This window comes from Episyrphus balteatus, chromosome 3 (assembly GCF_945859705.1).
Source record: "Episyrphus balteatus chromosome 3, idEpiBalt1.1, whole genome shotgun sequence".
NCBI lineage: Eukaryota > Metazoa > Arthropoda > Insecta > Diptera > Syrphidae > Episyrphus > Episyrphus balteatus.
Window position 1 is genome coordinate 78013245 of NC_079136.1, and position 26937 is coordinate 78040181.

The 26937-nt window shown below is 30.1% G+C and overlaps 2 protein-coding genes across 2 annotated transcripts; one reads left to right on the forward strand and one right to left on the reverse strand.

The window, feature by feature from the left end:
* Positions 1–12238: 12238 nt before the first annotated feature.
* Positions 12239–16119, reverse strand: LOC129915096 (uncharacterized). Its single transcript, XM_055994557.1, has 4 exons — positions 16111–16119; positions 15719–16042; positions 15506–15572; positions 12239–12261 (listed from the first exon to the last, which is right to left on the reverse strand). The coding sequence occupies exons 1-4, from the start codon at positions 16117–16119 to the stop codon at positions 12239–12241; spliced, it is 423 nt and encodes a 140-aa protein (XP_055850532.1).
* Positions 16120–20544: 4425 nt separating this feature from the next.
* LOC129914253 (U-Kazal-Dg21.2-like) lies at positions 20545–21267 on the forward strand. The gene is made up of 3 exons (XM_055993418.1): positions 20545–20763; positions 20827–21048; positions 21118–21267. Exons 1-3 carry the CDS (start codon positions 20568–20570, stop codon positions 21150–21152), a joined length of 453 nt encoding a protein of 150 aa, XP_055849393.1. The 5' UTR covers positions 20545–20567; the 3' UTR covers positions 21153–21267.
* The last annotated feature ends 5670 nt before the right edge of the window (positions 21268–26937 follow it).

A 26937-nucleotide genomic window follows, 5' to 3' on the forward strand; every position in this document is an offset into this window, starting at 1 on the left:
TATAAATAAAAGTTCTATGTAAAAGTGATTTTAAAGTGAGTTTTATTTTGTAAGCTATGAAAACAAACTGTTTCAGTTAATTGTTTTTTTTTTTATTTTATAATGATGTGAATGCATTTGTCATAATCATAATAATGAAGACTTTCACTGATTTCTTCTGAGAAGTAAAGAAGTATACAGAGTTTAAGCTGGGAATAAGTTCAAACAGTATCTGAAAATCTCATGGTTTAATGTGTTTTTTTGTTTTTTGCTGTTGTTTAATTTTAATTCTTTTACTAAATGGCATTAAATGAGCTTTTTAATTCTGTTAATGTTTGATTATAGTAACAAATAAGCGAAAAATTGAGAACACACAATAATTAAGTCAAGTTGGACGATAACGTAAATCACAATGGATTTTATTGTTCCTTGAAGTCTAACGTATAAAATAGCAAGTCTACGTAAAAAAAAATACCCTCTGTAGAAGATTTAAAGTCGCCCAAAATCTCCATTTTAGCTTTTTTTTTCAAACCACGTTTATTTAAAGTCCAAAATAAGGTGATTGATAAATTATTTCAAGATATTTTTGAATGCTGAATCTTAAGAAAAATAAATTTCGGAAACTTTGCCGCCTTCTATCTTCTCAAGCAGTAAATACAGAGCGTCAAGCATTTGACATAAAATTTTCAAAGTTTTAACCCAAAACAGATTCCACAAAAACCGTAACTATACTAGTACCCATAGATTTGTTTGAAATCATATTTCTATTCAAAATAATATTTCTAGGTGAATTTGGGTTGAATGGTATTCAACCAACCTACGCAATTGAAAGGAAAGAATTGCTACTGTTAAGAATCAAATGAATGAATAAACATAGAATTAGAAAATTCCCCATTTCCTATGGGTTATTTTCTAATTGCCATTAATTATTCATTTTTATCTAATAAATAATTATTTCATTTCGACTGCCTACTTCTTTTAGTCCGAATTTATAACTATCTGAGGTGCAGTATCATTCTATGACCATTTCATGCACTAAAGATTTTCTAAACGGTACAGTAAATTGGAGCACACAAAAAAAAAAAAAAAAAACTAAATGACCCAAATAATGTATCTTAATTACTATTTTCTAATTTTCAATTGTTTAGCGTTTTTGTACCATATTAAGTTAATTATAGTGAGTCAAGTTGAGATATATATGGAATTTAATTGAGGTACGTTTATGTTATTTTATTAAAAATTAACAAAAAAAAAAAAAAAAAAAAAAATAAAAGAGCAGCTTTCTTTCAGAAAGTTTTTTTTAGCTAACTAAAATATAAGGAATACTTAGATTTGAAAAATATTGTTTTTTTTTAACTCTTTATAACTTTCTTAGTAGATATACGTACAAAAAAATACCGCTTGTTGATTGCTGCCCTTGTAATTTTTTTTTAAATAAATGACATAAGTCGCACGTAGTTGATCTTGTAGTTCGAATCGAATAACTTATTTATTAGTTTTCTTTTTTAAATGTTATAGCCAATTTGTAAATTATACCCTTATGATTACTATAGTTTTGGGTGTAAAATAAGAAATCAATTTTCTTTCTACGAAATCGAACAAAACCGAAGTTAAAGAAATCGAGACCTACCTTTATTTGTGCAGCGTGATAAAAAAATAAAACAGCTTTTTTAATCCCCCGAAAACCATTTATGTTTGTATGTTCATAATAGTTTTATTAAAATTGAAAGCCTTTCAAATTTGATATCTGGACGCTGACTCCACTCCCAAAACTTGTTTATGCCTATTAGATTTATTTTTAAAATACATTTATTCAAGGAACTACACGGAGATAATTAAGGTACTTTAATATATCATAAGATCATGTCCACTTTAAAACCAATCTTCTTAAAACAATAAGATTTCTTATTAAAATAATTAGAATCCTTTTAAACTCTGTTAAATTTAAAGTAAACTTCATTTTATAAAAAAAAAAGAACTCAACTAGAAATGAAAAGATTTCTGAACATAAATGTGCATACTTATTAGTATTAAAATATTTCCTTAAAAAAAGAAAATCATTTAAAATAAATGTAAAAATCTTCTAAATGTCTGGTTGTTATTTTTGTTTTTTTTTTGTCAGATGCATTATTTTTGAGTTCGACACCAAGTGCTGGTCAATAATGCGGAAAGTTACCTAATTATAGTGCCTTCATATAAAAATAAAAAGATTTTCTTATTAAATTAAATGGATTCTTCTAAATTGAAACATCCAAGAAATTAAGAAGATTTCTTCTTTTCAAAAAACAGGGCAGAAATTTTCTTAGTTAAATACAAATTCTATTTGTTTTAAGCATGTCTTTTTTATCCGTGTAAGATTAGACAAATTTATTGATCAGTTTTCAAAGAAGGAATCTTCCTAGGGGATCTTTGTAGGTGTTCTAAAAAAACTAAGAACTGTTGGACCAAATAGTACATACGCTTTTCTTATTTGAAAACAGACACTGTATTATTATGTGTTACACGAAAAATACAAAACTGTTTTCAACTCAATTTTTATTTTAGATAGTCAAAACACATCAGAAAAATATCTAAATCCAAACAAAATCGTTAAAGAGTAATATCTTTTTCTTTATGGACACAGTCGTGGCGTCAACGCCATCATATTTTCAAACACGGAACACAAAACAGATATACAAAACGAAAAATATAATATGTTTGTTTGAATGTATGTTAAGCAAAATCTATTCTAAATCGAAGTTCAAATTAAACAAAAAAGTAAACTAACATCTAGTAAAATGGTAGCAGCAGCCAGAGTTGGGGTGTAATGTCCGCGTTGCCCGATCCACACACACACACACACATACCCTACATCTGGAGAAAAAAAAAAAAAAAAAACAACAAAATCTGAAATCAGCCAACTGCCGGCTGCCGCCATTGCATTAAAAGAAGGAAGCCACATAGTCAGTGTGTCTTGTTAGTATTTTTAGACAAATTTTTCGAAATTTGTTAAAATTGCACTTTAGGGCCATCAGAAGAAGAAGCATTGGAAAAAAGATATTCGATACCGCGATGCGCGCGTATGTAAAATGTCTCTTGCACTCTACAAATTTTGTTTTAGATAGATATACTCCTGCGGTGTCTCGAAAAAAGTACGGAAGAAGGTGTACAAGTGAAGATAATCTTTGGCACGGCATATTTAGAACTGGGTCATTCTTCTTGTAATAGAATTTGCTTTAGTTGTCGCGCGTCTGCTACATTGCACTTGCGAAAGACTTAAAACTAAAACGAAGACGCCCGGGATGATATCTCATAGTGTATCTATTCGCACCTTTCGCCGTTGTGCCAAAGATTATATCAGATAAGCGTATAGTGAGAGAGAAGATGGATGTCGTTAAATGGGAGTTTGGTGGAACACTTGACAACAACAACATTCAAAAAATGTATTTTTAATAAACCTGCGATAAAAAAGTGTTCCCCTTGTCACCTCCTGCGACACTCTTTTTCTGTCTGAGAAATTTAGCTTTCATTTTGGTTAGGTTTCCACCAATTCCGGAGCTTCATTGTCTAAATATAGATGAAACTCTTATAAAGTTAGTTTAATAGTCAACATGCGAATGACATAAAAACGTGCATCAGACAGACAACTATATAGCATTTCATCGTCGGTGTCGCATCATGAGCTTGTGGGAATTAATTCTAAGAATGCTGTTTCTTATAGACTCGCAGGAGTCTTTTATTTCTTTTTATTCAAGTGAAAGTTAATTGTTTAAGTTCAAAGCCTAAGTTTTCTCAATTGTGCATATAAAATTTAAAAATAAAAAGAAGTAAGACAGAAAACTAAACAATTAAATGAATTCAAATACAAATGGTATGCTTAGTTAAATAAGTTTAGTACCATTCATTGTTGCTCAAGTATTGCGTTTAACTATTTCTTAAGAGAATTTTTTAACACAGAACAATTTTCTGCTCACTCGCAAATAGCAGTAACAAAATGATCTCAATACCATATTTACTAACCACTTTGCGTAAAAAGTAGAGCTGAGGCTGCTATTGCGACAACTGCTTTGAATCACAGCAGAGATTGCTCCATAATATAAATGCACACTGCTCAGTTCTCAGCCTTACAAAATTCCAACCCAATCGAATTTGCTGTGTTCTTTTTTTAATATACAATGATAAACATATGATCAAGCGAACAGAGAGATCATTAAAAATGTTCTATGCTCTTAAAGATTTTACTGCTTTCATAAGCAAAACTGCTCTCTGTTCTTTAACTTCAATGCTCTTCTCAAAAAAAAATTTCTCGGCCTTTTAAAATTTCACTGATTTTTATGATTATTTTTATTTTGTTCTTCATATCTAATAATTTGATTAAGGATGAAAAAAAGCAAAGATGTAGAGAAAATTTTACCATGCTGATGCCGAAACAGAAAAATGCCATTTTTTCAGTACAGGCATTTAAAGAGTTATTTCTCATTATTTATTTATTCTGTTGTCATAATTTTCAATCATAATTCAAATCAGGAAATTATTTAAAGAGTAATTTGCGGCGTTAACTACTATTAAAAGAGTGAAAAATAGCAGCTATTAATAGCTCCCTTTTTATATCACAGCTCTTTAAAAATCACAGTTTAGCACACCCCTAGTATAGAGTTCAAAAAGAGAAAAAAAAAAAAAAAAAAAAACAAAAACCAATATCAATATAAATCAACAACTATGTCCCCATTTAGATAAATGTAAACAATAAAACATAAATCCAACCAATAATGATTACAGGTATGAAATGAGAATCTATAACAGCTATTTCCAATTTGTCAAAGGTTAATGTGGTTTCTTCGTGTTTTGATTTAATTTTTATTGATTTTTCATTGACTTTGTGGCGGCCATGCCATTGATGCACACAAGAAATTTCCAATCAAGAAAGAAAAAAAAAAAAAATAGTGCAACTACTCGTACAGTAAATGCGGAACAGGTGCATTTTTTCTTTTCAAATGCTTTTGTACTAGTGTCCTACATTTGTTGAAGCATTGATTTTTGTATCAATATTATTGAAGTATCTGCAAATTTGTTGTTTGATGTGACGATATTAGAGCTTAATTTACAGTCAAATAAGGCAACAAAAAAAAATTTATTTACTAAGTTTAAAATTTAAATTTCTATAAATTTTATTGCAGTTCAAAAATATTTACAGTTACATTATGTGTTTATTTAAGAGATATAGAAAATTACAGCTTCAATAACAGCTTCAATATAAACTAAGTAATAATATGAACAAAATAATTTAAATGAAAAGGAAAAAAAATGTCAAGGGAAAACCTACAAGAAAAAACCCTTATCTCAAAATAGCCCAGTCGGGATGTACAAAAAATTAAGCTGAAATGGAAAAAATTAGATCGTGCAATTTTTTTCATAGGACGGTAGAGGGGATCACTGAGAGCTTAAAACCAGTTTTTCGGGAAAATCGACCTTGAGCTTAAGCCACCATCTTGGTTTAAAGGTAAAACACGTTTTAGTAAATAACTCGGCCATTTTTAATTTTTGACAAAAATTATATATGTAAAACTTGTAGAAAATTTTATTTTCTATAACTTTTATCTTAATAAATTTTTCTATACTAGCCGACCCCGCACTCAAAATTCGAGTGCCAATTGTAACTTTTATTTATAATAAGCACACTATATAAATCACTTTATTTACTACTAAGAATATGCAACACTTAATTTTATTCGAAATTCGAGAATGTCTTCGAAGGTTCTCGTCTTTGCTTTTAGAAGTTTCCACGTCCAGAAGGGAGAGGGCGTGGTTCAGCACATTTGTTTTTGTTTTTTTCCTCAATTTTAATTTATTGTTTTTATCTATTTCGATAAAAAAAAAATAAATAAAGTATACATTCTGCACATCTAGATAAAATTTCCTATCGTTCGGTATATAATTTATGCCCCTTCGGTTTTTGTGGGTCGCGTATTTTGTACCACAAAATAAGTGTTTGCCGTTTTATTATATGATGATGATGACCCATATTTTTCGAGATAATTTGAAAAAACTATACCCCTACTCAGCTTAAACTTTATACCCGCTTTGAATATAGATTTTAAGATCAACGCAATATGGGAGTGTTTTTTATATGTTTTTGGGGATGATAAATCTAGCTGCAATTTTAGTTTTTGCAAATTCCTGAAATTTTATAAACAAAAGGAACTATCTCAAAATCGGTAAGTGTCGTTTTAAACAAAATTAGTAAATATTATAACTGATGTCTAGCAAGACAATTGAGTCTTTGAATTTTTCAAATCGGTTCATTAATCCCTGAGATATGACCAATTGTTTATAATAAAAGCTTAAAAGAGTATTTACTAATTTTGTTTAAAACGACACTTACCTACCGATTTTGAGATAGTTCCTTTTGTTTATAAAATTTCAAGAATTTGCAAAAATTAACATTGCAGCTAGATTTATTATCCCCAAAAACATATAAAAACACTCCCATATTGCGTTGATCTTAAAATCTATATTCAAAGCGGGTATAAAGTTTAAGCTGAGTAGGGGTATAGTTTTTTCAAATTAACTCGAAAAATATGGGTCATATAGAAAAATTTATTAAGACAAAAGTTATAGAAAATAAAATTTTCTACAAGTTTTACATATATAATTTTTGTCAAAAATCAAAAATGGCCGAGTTATTCGCTAAAACGTATTTTACCTTTAAACCAAGATGGCGGCGAAAAACTGGTTTTAAGCTCTCAGTGATCCCCTCTACCGTCCTATGAAAAAAAATTGCACGATCTAATTTTTTCCATTTGAAATGTTTAATTCGACTGGGCACAAAGGCTTGAAAAATATCATGTCTACATGTCGCGATTTTCAAGGTCAAACCGCAAGATGAAGATTTACAAATTTACCAAACATAATCATTTTTATAAAAAAAAAAAAAAACGACTTCTATGGATCGAACTTATAACGGTTTTCTCGTGGATGCCATAGTCAGAACTGAACCAAATTGAAATTGGCAAATAATAGCTTTTATCCGAACATACTTGATTCTAAAGGCAAAAAATAGTCAACGAGCATCTTTTCCATTTGCTCTTTTTGGTTGCTCGTCTTTTTAGTGTAGATGTTTGAACTCCGAATGTTATAAATCCTTTTTCTAGACCATTTCTTTTCTTTTCTTTTTTTTACGGCATCAAAGGCTTTTGATAATGCATCCTCAATTTCCACTGCCTCTATGTAGATCGTTTATATTTTGGAACCATTTTACCACTATGCCATTTTAACCGGGTGATAACCATAACCGTGTTAATAATATCAAATTTTCTAACGCTTTTGAAAAATTAAGTTGGGATGCCACTTTTAAGAAAATTTAAATTGACTCAAAAAAATAATAGGTATTTTTTCAAAAAAAACTTTTTGAAAATTAAAAAAAAAACCTAAAAAGAAAGTGTTAAGTCTGAGCTTACATTCAAAGATTTTCCATTGTTTTGCATTCAAAAGTATTCAAATCAAAAGCCACTAATCAATTTCAAACGCAAAAGAATGCAAAGATATCATTTGCTGAAATTAGGTAACACTTCCAATGAATGGTTTTATTTTTGTTTATCTTCATTAAATTACAAGTTTATTTCAATCTGTACAGTCTCACTCACTAGCATTTAACCTCTGAGCTGACCTTTTTATCTAAGAAAAATGCTTCTTCATATAATATATAGATTTTATCTAAAGATACCCGCTCAATTCTTCAAGTAACAAAGAACCTTAAACCTGAAACGTGAGACGTGACGATTGTGGCAACGATTAAAAATTAAATTTCTTTTTAATCGTTTGTAAGAAAGAGTAGCGGCACATAAATGAATAATTGAAGGCTTTTCTATAAAACAAAGTGCATATGCTGCAATTTGATCCCAATTAAATGAAAACCCTAATAGTGATGCTTCTCACTTCTATTTAACTCGTATAAGAATGAGGGTAATCTTCATGGTTGTCATTATCGTCACTGTCATCGTTATCACTCAAGAAAGCACTACCGCGGTCGCCGTTCCTGACGCGCTGCGCTGGGCCGGCTCATCATACATAGCTTGCCTACACATACTTTGTCTATTCCACTTCTTTATATTCTTCAATCGTGCCATCATTTTTCGATGACAAATCTTTATTTTTTTTTTTTTAATTTATGATTCTTCTACGATCGTTCCAACTTATATAAGCGTGAATTTCTGCATTTCATCCAATTCTGGCTTCTGCAGCAGTCAATGGGCTCTTGGCTCCTAAGAACTAATTATGCCAGTCGATTCCAATTCAAAGATAAATCTCAGTTAAAAGTAAAGGAGTTTCTTGATAGGAACAAAGGGTATCACTATCTTAAGTAGTATCTTTGTGGTCGTCGAGACGCGGAAGAAATTATTTCGATTAAGTTGGATTCAAATCAATGCGTTTTGAAAACAATAAGGCTTTTTTATTATCGGTAGAGGAACATAAAACATATCTATCCTTTTTTTTTTTTAATGGGATTATCAAGACGCTGTTGGTTAGTTAGATTTAAGATGATAGATAGATTTTATGTGCATTATGTAAAAAATAACAAAAAACACATTTCAAATTTCAAAATGAAATGGATCTAATTTTATGATTGCGTAAAAAGGGAAAAATATTTTTTCGGAAAGGGTTACTTTAAATAAAATCTCTACATCACAGCACCGTTTTCGTTTGTATCGGGCAGAAATAGCGCGTAGCTGAAGAACCAACACAAGCACCAGTAGGTACAGTGTTCATAGTTTGTTGTGACCAGCTAAACAAGTCTTCTGAAATTCTAATTCATTCTTTGACAAAAGTCTCCTAATTTTCCAACTTGAATGCCGATTGTGTTCTTAAAAATGAAAATATTTGTATACCTAGACAATCCCTGTTTCTCGCTGCTTCACAAGTTTTGCCTTGATATTGTTTGTTATAAAACGACCCGTTTCCAGGCTATTACACGGAGAAAAAAGGTCATAAAATAAGATGATGCCACCTTAAATCTCACCCACTTAAAACAGTAAGATTTCTGCTTTAAATAAGTGGAATTCGTTTAAATTCTGTTATTAATTTAAGGTGAACTTCATTTCATTTTAATAAGAATTTTCATACTAATAAATCGACAAAAAATATAGAAGTAAAAATTATCGTCCGACTTCAGCTTTAGTTGCAGTTTATCATACTTATTTAAAACAGTGAGAAAGGCTGATGGTAATGCACTCGCTTAGTGAGCCAATAGTTGTAGGATCGATTACCAGGTCTGCCAGTTTTTTTTTTTTTAATTAAAATATTTCCACATAAAAATAAGATGATTTTCTACTCAAATTAAGTGGATTTCTTTTGAATTTGAACATTCAAGAAATTAAGAAGATTTGTCCGCTTGATTTAAGAAGAAGTCATCTTGACAATAAACCATGCAGAAATCCGATTAATTTAATACAGAATCCAATTGTTTTTATGTGGTCTTTTTTCTCCGTGTATGTAAACGTTGTTTTTGATCAAACTTAATTAAAAATTGCTGAACATTTACTGTTTTTACAAAAGGTTGAAAATCATTCATTCTTTTTAGAAAAATGTTCGCTTTTCCCCTTAAAAATGCACTGTAAATGAGAATACTTAAGCGCGAGTTAAAAGACTTAGCCCATAAAAAAAATAATACAGTAATCCAGACCTATTAATAATTTTTTTTACTTTGTGTTATACACAAATTATAAGCAAATTATGCGTTCTAATAACGAATTCAAAAGTCTGGCAGCTAAATTGACACTATTTCACATTCTAAATATAAGAACATACTGTTTTATTAATAAATTTTTTATAAAAGTAATTGAAAAAATGCACCCAATTGAAGAAAATTGGCCTCAGATTCAAAAATTATATCATGGGCAAGAAAATGAACAGTTTTAAAGTTGAATATTTGAGCAACCAAAAAATATATTAAAAATTTTTAAACACATTTAAAATGAAAAAGATTTATTCTAAATATAAAGACTTTTACCAAGTTTCTACCATTATTATTAAGGGAGAAATTATCACTAACATGAGTAAAGGCATACCAAAGTAAAAGTTCTAAAATCGCCGCTAAATGGTAACAACGTTACTGTAGAACAATTGTTTTCTTAGAATATAACCGAGAATCACCCTTCTTTTATCTTATTCTGGGACACCTTGGCTATTATTTATAAACGTTGCTTAACTTTAAACAACTGCTTAAATTTTGAAAATTTGTTCAAAAACCTTGTTTGCTGGTGTCTAATAGCTGCCAAACTTGTGTCTAGGTTTAGATTGTGTTAACCTCGAATAGTCTGGTATTATATTAATGCATAGGGGTAATTCCATGAAAAAGTGGACACGAATTTTGAACAAATTATGCAGTCTTTTTTACTTTTTTTTATTAGCAAATTACTATTTTCAAACGGCAACTCTTTATGCAAGTTGCAAGAAAAGATTCTTCGTGTATTCCCTTATGGATAGACATAAAATTCAGGGAGTTTAATAATCTTAAAGCATTTTTATAGCATAAGGTTGCCAACAACAGAAGAATTTCACATGAAAATGACGGAAAAACAAGCAAACTGAAAATATGATGAGTCTAATAGTGACGATGACAATATCCCCTCGTGAGTGCTAAAATAAGTTAACATTTAAGCAAGCTTCGTTACACACTATTTGATTAAAAAAAAACTTGAGTGAAAATGCATCTTTTCTTTACTTTTGGAACCACAAATCGCAGGTAACATGAGTTACCAAAATAATGTAACGTGAGTTACCTAAATATTTTAAAATTTTTCCTCGAAATATCGAAAAAATATTTGGTTTTGTCACTCATATTAAAAGCTTGTAATTTTGTATGTATGGAATCTTCATTGGAAACAAATTAAGATTCTTAATTTCACATAAAAACTTCATACTGTCGGACTCTAAAAATTCGTGTCCGATTTTTGTAACGTGAGTTACCATCAAACTTTTATTTTTCCCAAGCAAATGTTAAAAATGAAGACAATTTTTTTAGTTAATTATGAAAGTAATAGTTATGCTCCATTCATGGATAGTAATTTCGTATAATTAAAATTGAAAAAAAAAAATTATTTATGTGTTGGAAATTTTTGTGAATGTAACGTGAGTTACCATGGAATTGCCCATAGTTAAAAAAAAAAAAAAAATTTAAGAAAAAAAAAGTTGAAAATAAAACGTTTCTTGACAATTAGCATAATTATTTTGTATGTTTTCATTGGTTGTTTAAAAGTTATCTTTGATATGGTTTGAATACATTTTTTTTTAACAATTTCATTGATTAAATTATTTCGAGATGTGTGAGAGTTTTGTGTTATCTACACAGAAATTGCTTACCAATCATCATTTGTACGTCTATTTAAATTATCATCAATCACCGTTTTTTTTATTTTTTTTAAATTCTTTTTTAACTTTTTCCAGATGAACATTTTTTTATACGACAATGAAATAAACGTAAGTTGTATTATGTATCTTCGATTAACAAGATTGTTTAACTCTGTAAAATAAGAAACATTTAAAAAACAATTACTTTCGTCTGGTCATTGATGCGAAAGCACCATGTCCGGACAACTACCAGTATCTGTGATTGCACTGGCCAAACAACAACCAACATGTCTTTTTTTTATATGGCAATGGTATAACGATGAGCAACGTAACGCACTCTTCCTAATCAAATGCGTGTAATAGGGGAGTCGCACGAAATTATTATCGAAATACGTAATGATGATGTCCAACTATGTGATGGCATTGGCTAGTGGCAGACGGACCAAGTCCAAGAGATCCAACAACACTTCGTCAGTCGGCGTGACATAAATAATTTGCCAAAGTCATTGTGCTTTAAAAAGAGTAAGCAAAAGAAGAAGCCAGTAAATGCGGCCAACACGGTAGTAAACGATGCACATTATGTACATCTTTCAATTAACTGCATCAGCTCAACAGCGAGCTCTATGATTTGAATGGCACCACCTTTATGTCGCCATCATATGAAAAAAGACTATGGTCAGCTTTATGTCTCTAACCAAGCACGTCCTAGGTGGACATTTTTTCGCGAAGCGTGCACATTTTTAACAATTTGAATGCGATCTTAAACTTGGAGTTGGCATTTATTTTTTTCATTAGCATTGGACATGAGAACCGTCAAAAGTGATTAAGTGAAAGACAGGCTTTCCAATTTGACACTGCTTACTTATATACTTGCCAGTCAAATTTAACAGGAATTTAGTAGTAAGATGTGTTGCAGTATTACTGTAAAATTTGTTCATGTGGACATGTTGCACTTACCTAGAAAGAAAAAAGAAAAAAGAATTGATTAGTTAATTTGTAAGATGTGTGTGATTTAATTTTATATTTAACAAAAAATAAATATAAGCTATTAATTATTTTGTATAAGGTGACTGCAAAACCACTGCAAATAGAATAATAATGAAATGTTATATCAACATGAAGAATTTTTGTGCTTTTAAATAACGCGATTCAGTTTTTTTTTATTATTATTTCATTACGATTTGAAATGGTTGTTTTCAAATGACTATATATTATTAAAAAAAATGGACACTGTAAAAACAACATGTTTTAGTGTAAATTTTACATGAAACATGTTTGTTTTAATTAGAAGAAAAAGTAATGCACTTAAAGGAATGCAAATCAGATTACTGTTCAGATAAATTTAGCCCATATTTTAAGGTATAGACGCTCTTACGTTTTCACTTAACCGCACTACACTATATCGTGGGCACAAAGCCAAAACCACGAATCTGCAAAATTGTAGTTTTGGGAAAAACGGCTTCAAAGTTTTGGAAACCAATGCATTCTTATGGAAACTCGTGCAACAGATGAAGGATTGGGAACGAGGCAGTGAATAGAGGGACCGATAACAAGTAAAATGACGCATTAAAGTGAAAATGTTCAAAAATGCAGATTCGCGGTTTTGGTGTTGTGCCGACGATATATTTGGCTAACATTTCTTTTGGAATACAATTTCTTTCCTTCCTTTTTTGACTTGAATTTAGTAAATTAACTTTTAAATTAAAACTTCAAAAAATCGCTTAGCTGTATAGAAACGAAAAATGTTTTTTACCACTTTTAAACTCAAAATGACAAATTGCTTTAAGAAAAAGTATTACTATTTAGTGTGTAAAGTATTTAATTTAATGCACATAGAATACAATTATGAATTTCCCTGGATCCATTTTAACATCTTTTAATTTCATCTCTCTTTTTGTATTTTTAATTATAGATTCATTTAGAAATTTTATAATAATTTCTTGATATGGATTTACAAAATACAAACTATCTACATTTTTCCACTTGACTTGTCGGCATAGGTCTTATGTTCCACTCCAAAAGTCTCTAAAAAAAAAAACGCATCGCATTTTGCGCCATAGAAAAATCTATTCAAATCAATCAATCAACAAAATGCTTCTTCATTGTTTCTCACAAAAAGAAAACTTTTTTAATGAATGTCTATTAATTTTTTTTTCTTTGTTCAAGGAAAAGAAAAGTCAAGAGCCATTGAAAAAAATGCACTTAGTAATAGTTTTGCAGCAACGCAGTGTTTCGAATATGGTATTTTGTTAATGGTAAATGATCAAATTGCAGCTGTTCTTTTCTTATTGAAATTATATTATTATCAGTTCTTTTTCGGTTGATATGATTTTCAGTAATTTCTGAAGAATTTCATTAGCTAAATTACAACTGGAAACTACTTTTTACTAGAGAGAGCTTTCTTTTTACTTCAAATATATATATAAAAAAAAAAACATTTAAAAAACATCGAACTCGAGATCGCAATCATACGCATTACGATGATAGAGAATAAGAAAATAGTGGCAACACTTAGATCTTTTAAAAATAATTATTGCAAACAAAAATATTTTGCATAAAAAAAAGTTTTTTTCAAATATGAAATAATATGCATTTGCATTAAAAAAAAACGCCGCATTTTTTTTATTTGCAATAACTGCCGTGTTTTATTGGTAACTCAGTACTTAGCTCAGCAAAATTTTGCACGGGAAACAACAACAAATGATTGCTAAGAATAAACAAAAGTTTTTTATTTGTTGGTGTACGGAGAAATTTTTTTTCTATATTATACATTTTTGACCCTTCAACAAAATTATTATTAAATACATAAATAAAAGCAATCAATTGTTGTTGGTTACAGCATAAAATGTTAACTGATGAGTACAATACTGAGTACCAATAAATCACGGCATTACATTATTTTTAATGCCAAATATTTTTTTTTTTTTGTAATTAATTTTTTTTTATGCCAAATATTTTTGTTTGATATAAAAATTTCTTTTTTCGAAGGATTTTTACTTGCGATATAGGTACTACACATTTAACAAGTTATGCATTCGCATTCGGAGCTAACTAAACGGATGGACCGATTGACATCAAACTTGGTATGTAGCATTATTTGGAGACTCTCCAGATGGGTTTTTGGAATTAATTTTTTTGGACCAAAAATAACGGTACCTGTCATATAAAAATTTTGGAAAAATTTAATTTCTCGAAAACGGCTCCAACGATTTTGTTAAAAAAAATTCAGATATTAAATTTTTGGCAAGGTTATCTTATGATGAAAACATTTTTTTTTTTTGGGAAATCATTATTAACGGTACCTGCCATAGAACCGTTTTTATCAAATCTGATTTTCTGCCAAACTACTAACTCAATTTCAACGAATTTTTTTTACAAAACCACTTATATAATTTTCGTAGGATTCAAAATAAAATTTTGAAAAAAAATAATTATTGGATTTTGAAAAAAATTTTTGAAAATTTTGTTTTGAATAGTCAAATTTTCGAAAACGGGACATTGAATGTTTTAAAATGTTTTGGTTTTAGATTTGATTAGTGATTTCTTAAAAAATGGCATACCAATTTTATTTTAAAACTTTTTTTTTTCAAAAAATTATTTATACAAAATTAGTTTTTTAAAAAACGGCTCTAACGATTTTGAAAATTTTTCTTCTAAAAATGCATCTTAATATATCAAATAAAATGCATACCTATTTTGTGGGACAATTTGATTTCAGATGTTCTTTTATTGCGTTGAAAAACAAATATTATGCTTTTCTTTTTTGTTTTTACATAATGTACCTAACATTTCACAAATTTCAATATAAAAAGTCTAAAAAATTAAAAGAGCAAGTTCGTGCGACCCAGTCGTGCATTTTATTTTTTTATTGTTTTTATTAGTTTTTTTTTTTTATTTTAATGAAAAGCAAAGGCAATAAAATTAAAACTAAACAGCACATTTCAAATGAACAAAATTTTCCTAAATCAAGTTGGGAAAAGAATGATGATTTCCTTGTCCAAATCAGTTACAGTTAAAAAAATATAAAAAAAAAATTTCAGAAAACAATATTTTATTTTACATAGAATATCCAACCTGTACATACAAATAAACAAGGTTATTCAAAATTTGTTTTGTTTTTTTGATTCAATGTTTCCCTTCATTTTAACTAGAGTAACCAATTTGGAATCAACCATTAGTGAAAAATCAAGCACAAAATTACATTCTGGTGTGTATGATGGTAGCATATCCGCATCAACATAGAAGTTTGTAAGACTATAGTTTTCTTTCTATATAAATAAAAAAGAAAAGATTTATTTTAATGCAGTTGGAAAATTAACTCAAAAATTAGCTGTACTATAAATTTATAGCAAACTGTATGATATTGTTGTGATACCCAACAAGAAAAAAATAAAAAAAAAAAAAACAAACTTACAGCAACCAAAGGACATCGATCTGGAAAATGTCCTGATTTTCTCATATAATCTAGTGAAACTTTAAGGATATTATTTCCTGAAGCTACATCCAGCAAACGACAACCATCTGTAGTAAAGTCAAATAGAGTCATAGGCGCGCTACCCTCCGAACGTATAATTTCACATTTAGCTCTCATTTGAAAAGCGTTTACGTCTTTGGACATAATTAAAAATCCATCCACAAAGGTTCGATATTTAATATTGTGATACCAACATTTGAATTCTTCACCTGGTTCGTTGTATAGCGAACAATTAAGTTCAGTAAAGTAAAGATTGAATGGTCGCTTTAAAGGAAAACAAAATTAATTAATTAAAACTATAAAATAGTTTTTAAGGGGGGAAATTAAAGAACCTTTCCCATAACTAAAATAACGCTTGCAACGATCCAAAAAAGAATATTGAAAAACGACATTTTTACGAAAAAATTATTCTTTAACTGAAGAAAAATTAATGTTATGAAACTGTATTACCAAAATTATAGATATCCTAATCTAGATTGTATAATTACATGACTTTAATTGCAAAGCATTATGAAAACAAATATTAACAAACTATTTTAAAAAGTCACGCAAAATGATGGGAGTAGGATAAGAGTATAATTTTTAATTTGCGTCCAATCAGCAAACATATGGGTGTAAAAATAAATAAAATGACAACAAATTGTTGATTGGGAAGAAAACTGACCCACAATGATATAGAGTGAAGTTTCTCTTCGGTATTTATCTATCGGTATTTATTACTCTGGAATCAGCAGGAACAAATTCGGGTTGAACCTATAACACTAAGGGCCAGTTGTACAAATATTTAATCCGTGGTTCAGCAACTTTTATCTTCTGAAATCGGTGGTAAGGTTCCGGTTTAGCACTGGTGCAAGGTCCAAATATGTAAAAATAGCCACACCCATGCTTGAACCAAAGTTGACCCGCAGCTAATCCCCCGAAATCGGTGGGTTAAATTCCTGATCCGAGGCTGAAACACGTTTGTAAAACTGGCCCTAAATGTTTTTCCCATTATACAGAGTATGAGTTTTTTTCGTATTTTATTATTATTAACACGACCCCTCCATGGGGGAGGGGCTTACGGGTTAACGCCAAGATCGAAAAAGAAGGAATCTTTGGTTTAATGGTCGAAAAGCGTAGCCTACACGAAAACACTCCGGCAACGGACTCAGTCTGATCAGCTTTCTTTCGTCATCATATCAAGCACTTTATTCCCACACGTTAAAATACACAAAGCGACTTGGCGGTTTTCAGATGATCAAACCATCAACCAATTGACGACAAGCATTCCTCCAGATCCTGGGTGTCCGAACGTTCCGAGGACATTGGATACGGATATCCACTGCAACAAAGACTTGATATTGTAGGAAATTTTGACGTCAAAAGCGGTGGATACCGCCAAAACTTTTGCTGACCGCATCTCTCGTACTTTCTTTCTCACTTTTAAATGGTGAAGAAGTTACAATTTGTCAGAGAAGTTTTCAACAACTAAAGCATTCAACTAGTTATCCAAGAAGGAAGGATCGACCCCCATTCGTTGCCAGTTTTTTTTTTGTAGATGTTCGTTTTTTTTTTGTTATTCAAGCAACTTTGATTTAACTATATTTAACTATGCAATTGATAAGAAAATCTCTTAAAATAAAATTCTTTGAACTTTGATGCTAAAAATATCCTCTTCGACGCAAAATCATTCCGAAAAATAGTTAAATCAATGTGGTTTTTTGTTTATTTTTTAGAAGTGGAGAACCTTTTCCCAACGACCTGATCGACCTCCTATATCAGTGTGATTTTAGGCGATGTGAATCTGCCAAGAAAACCAAATCACATACCATCTCTTCATCGATTACATAATCCCGCTGGAAAAATATCTAGTTCTCTCGGTGAATAGACTAGTACGGAACACCTGACCACCCGAATCAGCTAATAAGGAGGATGACCACTGAACAACGACACCCAGAGCCAAGGTACCTCAGCGTAATGGAAACTCTTAATGACAACTTACTCAAGGACTTCCCCCAACCTTCACCAAAAGCACCATGGACAACCGGGAATAAACACCCTGAGGACGATAGTCAGCCGAATTTTAATTTAAAAATTTAGTTTGACATGTACTTTTTATACGTATTTATAATTTGTTAATCTTAAGACACCGTACAACGTTAGGCCCCCTATATGCCAACAAAAGTTAAATAATCATAAGTATGATATTAGTTATAAGCCAAATTGTATATATCGTTGGCACAACGTTAAAACCGCGAATCTGCATTTTTTGACCATTTTCACTTTAATGTGTCGGCGCAGGGACATAAGTTCCCGGGACACAAGTCCCGAATTTTTTTTTCGGGAATTATGTCCCACTTTACTGGGTCATAAGTCCCAAATCGGTTATTATGTCACACCCTACTGAGACAGAAGTCCTGAATTTTTTAGTCGAAAATGGGACATAAGTCTCGAATAAAATAAAAACTATTTTATAATAGACTGATTCAAAAAAATTTTTTTTTTTTTGTTCAAAGCATTGTTGAAAATATTGTTGGAAATGACGAAAAAAATATACTGTAAAAGTTTCAGCCTTTAATGGTAACATTTAGTACCGCCGCATCGCAAATTTCTATTTCCCATACGATTTGTATGGGAAAGATTGGGTATTTGTGTTTAGAATTTTGTATCTTTTTAATGGTTCATCCAAAAGGCTTGACAAAATCATTTTCTTTTATAAAATTGTCCGCTCTACAAAAAAGCTCTTATTAATTTTTTTTGATTTACCCCCGCGTTTCGAAGTTATTCAACTTTAAAATATAAAAAGTAGTTTTTTCTCATTTTTTTCCGATTTTTTGACGAAATTATTAGGTTTTTCAAAAAATTTTTCAAAATTTTCAAATATTTGTATTCTATGTTGTGTTTTGGTTTCACAGATCCTTTTATATAACTCTCAAATTCCTAATACTATCATATTAGATTTCTTCAATAAATTCGAATTATTCATTTTTTCAACTAAAAATTATTTTAATCAATTTTTCGCGTCCCTTTTTTTTAAATTTTATAAATGCAATTTTGTAGAGCGTTCAATTTTATACAAGAAAATGATTAAATCTAGCCTTTTTGATGAACCATTAAAAAGATAAAAAATTCTAAACAAAAATACACAATCTTTCCCATACAAATCGTATGGGAAATAGAAATTTGCGATGCGGCGGTACTAAATGTTAACATTAAGGGCTGAAACTTTTACAGTATTTTTTTTTCGTCATTTCCAACAATATTTTCAACAATGCTTTGAACAAAAAAAAAAAATTTTTTTTTTTGAATCAGTCTATTTTATATACATATTTTTACCATAAATGTTCATATAGGTACTAAGTAATCCAGAGATTATTGTTTGGTGCCATGAAATACGCCCAAGTGAAATAAGGCAGCCTTCGAAGATTAGCATATTTTAATTTTCAAAGAGAAATAAAACCAATTTTCAACATTTGGCCCTTTCTTTCTGTCAATTTATTTTCAGAAAAAAAAAAAAAAAACAAATGTGCCTCGTTTCGGTTTATTAAAGCGAAATAATACCAATATGATTTTTATATCATTCCAACTTCTCAAAGAATAAGTTTAATTTAAAATGTCTTTTTTCAGTTTGCCAACGAGTAAAAAAAAGAACTAAAACTTCAAAGAGAACATTTTGGCAGTTTAATGTTTGTTCCAAAGATATGCTTTTGTTATAACTCGGTAAACAAAAATTCGCGCGAATTTTTTTTCCACACCTCAAAAGGGAGAATTCAATGTGGGCAAAATTTGTGTCCGCTTCGCGTTTGGGTTGCGCAAATTAAAGAGATTCGCATGTGAGAAATTTTTTCCGCTTCACTCATGTCGGTTATCACAAATTTCAATTATAAAACTTTCACTTTATACCGTTGTTTATATTTTGCCACGATGCAATTACGACTTACCAATAATATTCGTCAGCTGTGGTTTCTTTAAATGGTCTCAATAGATATAATTATACAAAAATAAAATATACGCGGGACATAAGTCCTGGAAATTTTTTTCGGGACTAATGTCTCAGTAAGGTGGGACATGATTCCCAAATTCGATTCGGGACTTATGACCCAGTAAAGTGAGACATTAGTCCCGAAAAAAAAATTCGGGACTTATGTCCCGGGGACCTATGTCCCAGCGCCTAAACTATCAGTTTCCGTTGCAAGAGTTCCCTTAAGATTGGATAAGTTTCGAAAGCCGTTTTTCTCAAAACTACAATTTTGCAGATTCGTGGTTTTGGCTTTGTCATTATATACATATGTTCAATAAAACAAAATTGAAATATCGATTTTAAGTAGCCTTTGTTAGCGTAAATAGAGACGAGCTACATAGAGTCATGTAGCGTCTCGGCGTTTCTGTTTAGTATTAGTCATATAAACTTGAAGAGACGTTTTTTTTGTTTTAATTTTGGATTTTTATTAAATAAATAAGATACTTAAAAAATAATTGTGTTTCCATATAAATTTATAAAAATGGAATCCACCATATACCAATTATTGTTTACTTAACAAATTGCGACTCTTCAAAAACAAAACAAAATAAACAAAACAAGCAAAAACTAATAATAAATGAACACAATTCCAATTAAACATTAATTAACATTAAAAGTAGCAAGTCTTAACTTTCAATTGTTCTCAAAAGATAAGAACATAAAGGTATTTAATCTTATTAAACTGTTAAAAAGGTTACTATATAAATTGAATGTTCATAAACTAACCTAACAGTCTTCAAACGCATTTCATTGGATATTAATATTATACTTCGAAATAAAAAAAAAAATATGAAATATTTTAAAATAGCTATAATAGCTTTATTTGCTATCAGTGAAGTTTATGGGATATCTTTAGAATGTCCATTGATTTGTCCAGCTATATATCAACCAACTTGTGGCACAAATGGCAAGGAGTATTTAAAATTCAGCAACCCTTGTGGACTAAAAGTATTCAATTGTGATCGTCAAAAGTCAGCTTTATCAAGTAAGTTTCTACAAAAAAAAAAAGAATAAAAAGTTATAAACAATCAAATTTCTCTGTTTTCAGCTTTTAAACAGAGAGATTTTGATTATTGTACTACTACCAACTTGGATGAAGTGGAAATAGATCATGTACCACATTTGGACGTAGATAATAAATTGTGCCACAAAGCATGTCCGCTAAATTATAGACCAGTTTGTGGATCAAATGGAACCTATAGGAAATCTTTTCCAAATGAATGTGATATGAATTCATTTAATTGTTTCTTTAAAACAGAAACTATCAACAGTAAGTAGAAATGAATAATAATTGTAAGAAAACAAAAATAATTCATCTACTGTATTGATTTCCTTTTAGATTGGAGAGTACTTCATAGAGGCAACTGCTCATAAGCTTAAAAAAGTAAAAAGTTTTAAGTTGATCGACACAAAGTAATATAATATGATTAAAACCAAATTTGATTGAATTATTTTACAGAAATAAATAAACATTTTCAAATTATTAAATTTCATTTAAAACCACCGAACAAAAGTCTACGATTTCCATTAAAAAAATATATACCTAAGTCTCCACTATTGCAGATAATTATTCACCACTTAGCAAATACACAATCCAAGCAGAAATAGGTTCCACATAATGGTTTGTGTACTAGAAATCAAAATACTGTGGTGAGATAAATGCTTCAAGTTATGTTGAAGGTGAATTTATTTAAATATTAATTTGAATATTAATTCGGTGAATTTATTTAAATAGTAACTTCGAATATTTATTCAAATTCAAAAAGACCATGGTCTGTGTGTAGTGTAATGAAACGGTTAGTTAAACAGACAAATCGTTTTTATTTGATTTACTGGAAATTTACTTTTTAGCTGTAGCTTAAACAAAATATGATCTCACTTCAATAAGGAAAGAAATTATTTTTAAAGCAGTTGAATTCAAATGATGGAGCAGAATATGAAATCAGTTTTAGACCATAATCACGTGTGTCCGGAGTTTTGGATTTTGTATTTAGTTGATTTGCAGTCGTATTTCGCATTCCTCGCTAAAATGTACAATTTTCTTTATTCAGACAACTTCGTTGTAGGTACATAGGTAGGTAATGATGACGGTCATAAGCAAATTCGCATGATAGTCAAATTAGCTCGACAAACTCATTCTAATGTATGAGTAATAAATTAATACATACATTTTGAATGGTTCTAAGAACAAGTGACATAGCCTAGTCTCCGGATAACTTGTCGCTCGTATTTAAAAGCCTGCTACCTGGCAGCACTTGCACATATGTAGGTATATTAGCCCAGCGTCCAGAGGCTGTTCTTAAACCATTATGTCGCATAAAGGAATGAGATCTTTGATCATGATTCTGAGATTGTGAGGCTTCACCTCTCTGCACTCCTGAACTTATTTAGACGATGTCATGGTCGCAGCAATTGCTTTTATACCTGGGTGACTGTCTTTTAGTATGGCTACGTTTTGATTTTGATACGATTTTTTCCTGCGTAATTTGGACTACACTAGAAAAAATTAATAGCCGAAAAGATTTTGAAATGTTAAGGGATTCATAACATACAAACCTCAGAATTTTTGAGCCATCAGTAAAAATGCACGTTTAGAAGTCTATCGTCACTCTTCTCTCGCCATCTTCAAAGTCTGTTCTCGTCGTGCAGCTGAATGTACAATTCTTAACCATGTTCAAAGTAGGAGTACAGTAGTTTTTGAGTGTCAAAAATATGTGATGGTACTAAGATTGTTGTATTGCTGTGGCCGAAAAGTCTCGACTTCCAACAACCGGTTACTTTTAGCCTGAAGGTGGTCCAAGCCAAGGCATCTGATATTTAATAGGAAGGTCTACAGGTAAGAGATGCAAGGGAATCATACAATCATTTTTGATTTAAGTCCCCATTTTTTCCAAAGGTTTTGCTGCAAACATATAAAGCAATGCTCGCCCTTTTTACCCTCTCTTCAATATTCAGCTTCACCTCATTTTAGAGTCTAAAATTACACCTTAATATTTTGTGCTAGAAAACAGTGATAAAATTTGGCCGGTAAGCTGAGGTAGAGGGAAGGTAGAGAGTTTTAAGTTGTAAATAGCATCAGTTCCGTTTTATTTAGGTTTACTTCTAAACTTCAGCTCTTAGCCCACCTGCCAACTTATCTGATCACTAGTAAAAACATTCCTGATACTAGAATAACCAGATCATCTGCATATGCCCCTGCCTTCACTCCATATCTCTCAAGCTTTTCAAGTATTTTGTTCATGACGAGGAGCCATAAAACGGGGGCAAAAACGCCACCGTGAGGTGTACCTCTATGCCGGATTTAAAACAGTTGGTTTTTCCTAAACTTTCTTAAATTCTTCTCTGCTTTAAATAATGGATATAATCCAACTTCTGATTTAGTCTTCTTCTTCAAAGATCGCTAAGGCCTCTAGAATATGTTCGGTTAGGACATTGTTAAAAGCTCTTTGAAATCTAAGAAGGGGGATTTCTATTAAAAATAGTAATTTCCGAAGGCTCAGACAAATTTCAGATTTGATGTTGGTTTAAATGAACTGGAAAACGAAGTGACGTGTTCACAAAAACACTTAGGTAAAATTTAGGCGCAAAAATGTTTCTATAACATTTCAACAATACTAGTAAATTGCTATAAGAGATAGACGTTTCTATAGAGGACTTTTAAAAAGAAGGATATACTCCTTGGTTCTCTTCAAGTATTTGTTGGTCGGGACTTACATTTGACGATTCTTCCATTGACGATTTTTCTTCATTGCTGTAATCGTATGGGAAGAAAATTGATAGTTTTTCAGTTTCCCTTTTGAGAGGCCAATTTATACTCATATAAATTGGCTTTATACTTGTGTCTAAATAACCAGACTATAGTGCGTGGTATCGATTTCAATTAAAAATAAAAAAAAAAGGAAAATAGTTGGGTAGAAGAAAAAAAAACAAATAAAACTTTATTCTAGTTAAATCAAAAAGTTCCATCTAATAGGATGAGATTGATTGAGACACAATTTTGTTCAAGGACGAACAATAAGGGTATCATAAATCTTTTCATGCGCCCTCATCACAGAATTAAGATTGCATCTGAAACGAGAAAAAGGCTACACGCGGGTTTTGCTCGCAGTACATATTTATTTATCAGATTTTCATAAATGCTTGAAAACTACACAGTTTTTCAGTCAGCTAAAATGATTTTAATTTAAAATAATGAAAAATAATACCTTGCATAGTTAGATTTGTGAATTAAACTCACTAGTATTCACTCTGCCCTTATAAAATACTTAAATCGAAGAAAAAAATGTATAAACCGAATTTTTTTTTTTAATTTTAAGTGAAGGGAGAAAGGCATGACGTAATACCATATAAATGCATTGTTTGGATGGTGCACCCGCCTGTCATGTTTGTGCTGATGTTACGGATCAATAAGTCAAATACATAGAACATACATAAATGTACATAAGTGTGTGTAACTACATAGATCCCTTGTCCCTGAAACGACCGACGCCTTTATTGAATTTTTTTCGGAACACATAAGGAAATAAGTTATAGAATGAGTTCGCATTTTGTATTTCCTCTTTAAATTATTTTGTATATTCCTTTTTTTTTTCTCTCATAGGCGATTGAAAAAAAAGAAGGATATCCTTTAGAAAAAAAAAAAAATAAATAAATTACGATACTATCAAAAGTTATAGTTCAAACAGGAAAACAATGTCATTATATTTGTGCAGTAATTGCTTCTAATGATCTAGTTAATGTGAATAACTCAAAGTGATTACACTTTTTAGTGCCATTTGGAATTTACTGCTTTATGTTATCTAAAATACTTGAGTTTGTCGTCTTTGGACTTGAGCATCGTCTCAAGTCTCGAACGGGATATGAAACTTTCTTCGACTCAATCAATTAACGTTTTATTCAACAACAACACAAAAGAAAGGTTTGTAATGGATAGCATGAGTATGAATCTGTTGTCCATCATCGTGCTGTTTAAAATTACTTTACATTACATTTGACGTTTATAGTCTGAAAGTTAGTGTTGCAAAAGTTATTAATTTAGGTATTTATTTGGCAGATTTTAGGAGTATTTAATGTGGATTTCCATTTGAAAAAGAGATTTTGTAGCAAATCTAATGATCTCTTGTAACAAATTGATCTCAGAAAAATTATCTCTTTTTGCAAATGGAATATGAGATACCAGTATTTACCAGTATTTTTTGACAGACGATCAAAAATAATTAAAAATAATTGATTTTTTGTGGCAGATGGAAATTCACATAAAATGCTTGTTAACATCAATTTCAAACTACATTATGTGATTTAATAAATAATTGAAATGTCAGTTTCTAACATTTCATTTGATTCGAAAACAAAAAGTCAAAAGATTTTATGCCAAATTCATTGTTTCCAGTATAATTTTAGTCTCATATATATTTTTTATACGCTTACTAAGTTGGTATCAAGTTGGGATCATGACATTATCGCAAATAGTACAGGTAAAATAGGCATTAAAAAAAATTGTTACACTCATGAAACTTATCAAAAAGTTTCCTTTTGGGATAAGAACCAAGTAAATCGTTATTTACTCTCAGCAACTGCTCAAAGTTAATAACTACAACAATATTAGTATTCAAGATAAGTTACATTAAATTCTTAATTATTTCTGTCTTTATCGATGTATAGCTTTAAATTAGTTTTCAAAAAGAAAATATAAAAAGAATCTAAAAAGAAAGAAACATAGAATCCAAACCAATTTTTTTAGTAACAATCTTTGTCATTTGAAGCATTATCACTTTGAAATATGAAATCATGTATCTATTTCTGATATTCTTAATTACTTCTGTATTGTCATTATGTTATCTCTTGTTTTATTTATAGAGAACATCTTTTATACTATTTTTAATTATTCCAAGTTCGTAATCTTTCTTGACACCATCAACGTACAAATGAATTTGTTATCAGAATTTTAAAATTAAAATGCATGAAGCAAAGTCAATAGACAACTTAATTGTTTGTTTATTTAATGCCTGCACTTTTGAGCGGGCCAAATTCAAAGTGATTACTATTTTTCTTGATGACTGATTGATATATTTTCTATTTGAATTTCAAACAAATGAAAATAAATAAGTTGATAAATCAATGAGTCATGTACAAATCTGACCGTTTTGTAGAAGATAAATATATTTCTATCAATATTAGACATATACACTCTATTAGTGTCCACAATGGAGTCGTCGGAACGTGTCCACAATAGATTCCGAAACTATTACGTTTGGCTTATCTACGTTCCTAAATGCATTTCCACTCTTATTATATGTGGATAACTTTTCATATGAGTCACAAAGTAGGAACAAACTTAAAAAAAATAAATAATTTTCTGGTTGTACGATGACAAAGGATGACTTTTTGAGGAAACTGCTATCAATACATGATTCAGCAGTTTTTTTTTTCTCATAAACGGCCTTAAAAATGGTTCTGATTTGAAAATAGTAACGTTGGTTGGTATTTAAGAGTATCCATAATCTATGGAATCGAATTAGAACGCATTTACAACCGATCATTAACTCGTTTGCTACCATTTTGAACTAGTTTTCTAAATCTAAAGGGGCAATTCCATGGTAACTCACGTTACATTCACAAAAATTTCCAACACATAAATAATTTTTTTTTTTCAATTTTAATGTAAATTGATACGAAATTACTATCCATGAATGGAGCATATCTATTACTTTCATAATTAACTAAAAAAATTGTCTTTATTTTTAACATTTGCTTGGGAAAAATAAAAGTTTGATGGTAACTCACGTTACAAAAATCGGACACGAATTTTAAGAGTCCGACAGTATGAAGTTTTTATGTGATAATTAAGAATCTTAATTTGTTTTCAATGAAGATTCCATACATACAAAATTACAAGCTTTTAATATGAGTGACAAAACCAAACATTTTTTCAATATTTCGAGGAAAAATTTTTAAATATTTAGGTAACTCACGTTACATTATTTTGGTAACTCATGTTGCCTGCGATTTGTGGTTCCAAAAGTAAAGAAAAGATGCATTTTCACTCAAGTTTTTTTTTAATCGAATAGTGTGTAACGAAGCTTGCTTAAATGTTAACTTATTTTAGCACTCATTAGGGGATATTGTCATCATCACTATTAGACTCATCATATTTTCAGTT